This window comes from Aegilops tauschii, chromosome 2, assembly GCF_002575655.3.
Source record: "Aegilops tauschii subsp. strangulata cultivar AL8/78 chromosome 2, Aet v6.0, whole genome shotgun sequence".
NCBI lineage: Eukaryota > Viridiplantae > Streptophyta > Magnoliopsida > Poales > Poaceae > Aegilops > Aegilops tauschii.
Genome location: NC_053036.3, coordinates 556325614 through 556330510, shown reverse-complemented (window position 1 = coordinate 556330510; position 4897 = coordinate 556325614). Strand labels below are relative to the sequence as shown.

The 4897-nt window shown below is 52.7% G+C and overlaps 1 protein-coding gene across 1 annotated transcript; it reads right to left on the bottom strand.

Moving 5' to 3' along the window:
- Positions 1-568: 568 nt before the first annotated feature.
- On the bottom strand, positions 569-2516 carry LOC109770712 (myb-related protein Zm1). The gene is made up of 3 exons (XM_020329423.4): positions 2259-2516; positions 2033-2162; positions 569-1930 (listed from the first exon to the last, which is right to left on the bottom strand). Exons 1-3 carry the CDS (start codon positions 2395-2397, stop codon positions 1108-1110), a joined length of 1092 nt encoding a protein of 363 aa, XP_020185012.1. The 5' UTR covers positions 2398-2516; the 3' UTR covers positions 569-1107.
- Between the last annotated feature and the right edge of the window lie 2381 nt (positions 2517-4897).

Below are 4897 nucleotides of genomic sequence, written 5' to 3'. Positions count from 1 at the left end.
ATGGACCAAAATTAGACAATATTTCAATGCTTTTACAATCATTTGCGACATAATGATAACCCTATTTTATCGCTCCGGTATCGGTGGATGACGAAACAAGGGTTGCTGCTGCGCGATGCTTGATGATGTTCTTCCCAGAATAAACATCAAACGGATGATGTACTTCAGCTTAGGTGAGGGACGCGGAATATTCAACGAGGCGTACCATTGATTTCCACCACGTGAGATTTGGAGCCATAGCCCATAGCCCGTCGACAACGAAGCAGCTCATATATGGTTTATCAAAGACAAATAGGCCGTAGTGGTACTCTAGTTTCTTCCCTGAGCACTCAAGTCCAGGAGTCACCTTTTTTATCCTACAATACAAATAAAACTGTACTCGCCCAATACGACCCGGCCGTAACTTGTCCGGATCCCGTGTTAGGTAACCTACCTCCATGTCATGATCCGCGGTGACGCCCTACTAACAAATGAATCAATCATGCAGCCTGCTCACTCAAGGACGCGACAGCAAATGTAAACTAGAGCCAAAGTGGTTCGAGGAAGTAGAAAACATGAGCAGCGAATGGGAAAGCAGAATGGGACAGGCTTCACCAAATCAATTTTTTGTCAAAAAAGCACAAAGGTGACGGAGCCGATTGGCCCGGCCAGAACCGTGGTAGGAATTTCGATGATAAAGCGCTGGCGTCACCGTGACGGCATGCGTTGATACACACACGCGCCCGTGCTTGGTCGCTGTTGTGTGCACCATTTGACAGTTGAAGTTGAGTTACATCCCGGGTTAATTAGCACCGGAAACCTTGACCCGTTTTTGACTGGTTTGCGTTGCACCACTTCGCTGCTTCAGCCCAACGTAGTCGCAGTGTGTACAACGTATATGGAAAAGTTATTGTAAGCATCTCCTCTTGTGTGTGCATCCTAGCCTAACTATATCCCTTTTTTTGTATAGTCTTCGTGCTGGGTTTGTATGTGCGTACGTACTCCTCTTGCAGGGGTACAATTGTACAGTTTGTACATGTATATATGCTGTACTAGCATCAGTCTTGGCGGTCCGATCACGCTGCTTGTTTCTATACTAGGAGATCGGACGGTTTATACCGAGTGATCTCATGGACCCACGGGGATGTCTGTGATAACTGCAGAGGCTTCGGGTCCCTGGACGGCCGACGTGGCCGCGCCGGCGGGGCCAGCTTGGAAGTAGCACGACACAGGGTCGTCCACGCTGGCGGAGAGCGGGTCCACGCGACCTTGCGGGTCCGGTTGTTGTTGGTGCTGGTAGTCGTCGATGGGCCCCCACAGGCCCAGCTCCTTTTCCAAATCTTCCAACCACCACTCCTTTCCGTCCTCGTCGTCGGCCGTTGCGGCGCTCGCCTCTGTCCCGTTGCCGTGGCACGGCGCCGCATTGCTCCACGGGGCCTGCGCCGTTTCGGCGCACGCGCCTTCGCCGTCCATGATGCTCCATAGCTCCGGCACGATGTCGATCTCCGGCAGGTCGAGCAGCGTGTCGTCGTCCACCACGCACGGCGGGGACGCGGACGAGCAGGTCGAGGTCGGCGCCGACGAGATGACCGGGCAGTGTGTGTTTGTGACGGTGTCCAGCAGCATGTCCAGGTCGAAGCCGAGGTCGAGCATGGGGATCTCGATCTTGTCCAGCTCAAATTCCAACTCGTTGCTGGTGTTGCTCTGTTCGCCGGACTCGCCGCTGGAGCAGTTGGTGGTCGTCGTCGTTGTCGTGGTGGTGGAAGAGGATGGAGACGGCGAGGGCGCCGGCGCCGGCACGTCGACGCAGGTGGTTTTCTTCTTGCCCTTGGCCCCGCCCTTCTTCTGCTCGCCGGCGCTGGCCGCCACCCGCTTCTTGAGGTGCGTGTTCCAGACGTTCTTGATCTCGTTGTCGGTCCTCCCCGGCAGGCACGCCGCGATCTTGGACCACCTGAATACAAGTCCGACAGCAATCGTTAGCCCACTGCAGTTGATGATTACACATGTATGGAGCTTTCTTGAGGGTGCTGCAAGAGGCAAGTGATGAACGTACTTGTTGCCGAGCATGTTGTGCAGCTTGATGAGGGTCTCCTCCTCCTCGACGGTGAAGTTGCCGCGCTTGAGGTCGGGACGGAGGTAGTTGATCCACCGGAGCCGGCAGCTCTTGCCACACCGGAGCAAACCTGTCCCAAACACAACACATCAGTTGAGTTTTCTTAAACAAAATTGGCATGAACATGCGTTACTGTTGGATCGATCGCCGGGGTGCCGGGCATTACCTGCTTGCTTGGGTAGGGCGCGCCAGTTGGCGTGGCCGTACTTGTGAATGTAGGCGATGAGGCGCATGTCCTCCTCCGGCGTCCAGGAGCCCCTGTTGAGCCCCACCTTGGCGCAGCACGGTGCCCGGCCTTTCCCCATCGGCACCTCCCTCCCTCCCTCCTATCCGGCCGCTTCAAACAGCTAGCTAGCTAGCTCGAATGGTCGCCGGCGGTGGCCTGTCTCCGCGCTGTCTCTTGTACCGGACGTGTGCGAGATGCAACCGGGACACTGCCAGGGCCGCCGGTATATATACACGCGGGCGTGGGCGGGGTGAAACTTTCGCCGTCCCCTGACCCTGCGACAGGTGACACCCAGCCAGCCACGGCCTTGGTCCGTGTGTTTATGTGTCCCCGTCCCCACCGCGCGGACTCGCTCACCAAACCCGGCCCCACTTGGCCGTAAAAAAAACCCCCGGCCCCACTTGTCACCACTACACTTCGCTACACTACACTACACTGCACACCGGAGTCCATCCGTCCCGATCCATCCCCGACGAGAAGGGGGCGGATCGCCTTGCGTGTGTCTGCGAGTCTGTCGGGTTAATTCATTTCCCGGTCACCTCATCTCCTCGGCCGCGAGCGTGCCGACGTTGCGCCGGCGCGATCTTGCTAGGTGGAGGTGGGGTTCTCTTCTCTTCTTTCGTGCCTAGTTGGGTGTCCGGCTGGGGCCGGCGGGATCGCGTGGCTACCCCACGACCGGACGTGTGTCGCCGCTCCGATCCGCCCGGCGATCCGCGTCACGGCGACACGGCGGCACCCAAACAGCCCATGGTTCATGATCTGGCAATGGCGAAAAACACACACACAAAAAAAGCAGGTTAACCGGGACAGGGATGGGCCGCGGAACGGAACGGATCTCTCTTCCTTTGCATGACTCGTCCAAATCAGTTTTAAATGGTGGGGAACAGTAAGCAAATAAAGCGGAATTGCTTCGAACCAAATTTATCGCCGAGATTGGGCAACAGTACGCACTGTTTGCACCTACGATTTGATAGACTTGCTGTCTAATTCAGCCCATTTTTTTCTTTATCACAAAACCAGGGGAACTGCAGGACGGTACTGGATCGCAACCTCACAACAAACAGTTAAGCTCGCAAGCGATGATCATAATTGGAGCGCATGTTTTTTGCTGCTTGTTTTTAATTCAATGGGAAAAACGTCCCCAATCAAGTACGGATATGGTATGATTAATTGAATGGCCTAGGCCCCGTACCGGTGTGGTACGTCTAGCGTCTTCAAGTTGGATCCTTCCGATCTATTCTACTCTTCAACGGCAGCGGTTGCTGTTCTGGTGCGTTGGTCCTCCGGGTCTTAGCACGACGACTTCCCGACTGTCTACTAGAACAAGTTTTGGCCGGCTCCGGTGAGGGAGGGGCGATGATGGCGACGCCTTTTCGGCTCGCTTCAGTGTTTGTAGTCGTCGTTAGGTGGTCTACGAATCTGAATGCAATTTTTGTTATTTTTGTTGTTCGTTGTATCATGATTGAAAATGAATAGATCGGAAGTTTTTTCGCTAATAAAAAAATGGCCTGAATGCCGAAGTTTTCAATATCCCCACTTAAGTACGGATTTGGGAGAATATGTGGTGGTAACTAGCCGTTAAAATGTTCCATTAGTAAATTTGACTCTAGCATCATGTGTTCTCAAAGCACATATAGAACTATAGAATTGCTGCAATTTGACGGGTACTCCTAGTGTTTTTTATTAACCAACTGATATGTGACTCGAACTGCTTGAGCTGATCGACGTAAGCACACGTAATACATGCATGATGCTAGTAGCTGTTTTAACAGACCCACAATCGGTATTGTGTGTGTTTCTTGCCCGGCCGGGGTGATGTTTACTGGAGCTGCAGGCTGGGTTGCATTTCAACCTCACCCCATTATCCATCCAACCGAATTTGACCCAAGGCGCAGCCATGTGTCCGGCAAATAATGCTTTGTCGCATGGCATTCACGAAGAAATTGTCGCCTCAGAGCCCGGAGCTGTTACCTCTAATCACAGGCAGTTTCGTGATAGCAAGCAATTTCGCTGTAGACTAATTGGGGCGCCCAATTTAGCAAGAGAGCGCTTTGACCATCCATCTGCCTTCCATGCACATGGGCTGGAGCTGGAGCGGCCACACACGTTCGGTGCCAAGTCGCCGTTCTTATTTGGTTCATGAGAGAATCAAAGACAGCAAGAACGCTATCTCTCACTCATCATTTCGATGTGATATAGTAGTATGTTGCTCCTAGTATAATACGGATATAATATATCCATGTAGTAGCTGGCAAGACTCACACTCGTGATTGGAAAGGATCTGCATGCTTCGTTCGTTTTCTTCTTTAATTGAAAGAAAACAAGATTAAATCGTGCACACTGCACACGCTTGTCTCTGAAACTAAAATAGTGTTCCCAAGAACAAGAGGAATCGTGTTTCGGTTGGAACCCTTGATCCAAACGGAGACAAACTGGAAACATTAGACAATACTGAAACGAACGGCTCAGGATGCCATTTTGTACATGACTGGCATTGGCTCAGCGGGATCTCTAGCCCATCAACAGGATCCTACATCAGTTGAGAGCTTTGCGACGTCAAACATAATTATTTCGAGCTG

Excerpts from the sequence above, each read along its gene's own strand:
- LOC109770712 (XM_020329423.4), bottom strand. The coding sequence starts at position 2,397 with ATGGGGAAAGGCCGGGCACCGTGCTGCGCCAAGGTGGGGCTCAACAGG. Across the intron at positions 2,163-2,258 it reads CGCCCTACCCAAGCAAGCAG|GTTTGCTCCGGTGTGGCAAG; the intron begins GTAATGCCCGGC and ends TGTTTGGGACAG. Across the intron at positions 1,931-2,032 it reads CACAACATGCTCGGCAACAA|GTGGTCCAAGATCGCGGCGT; the intron begins GTACGTTCATCA and ends ACTTGTATTCAG.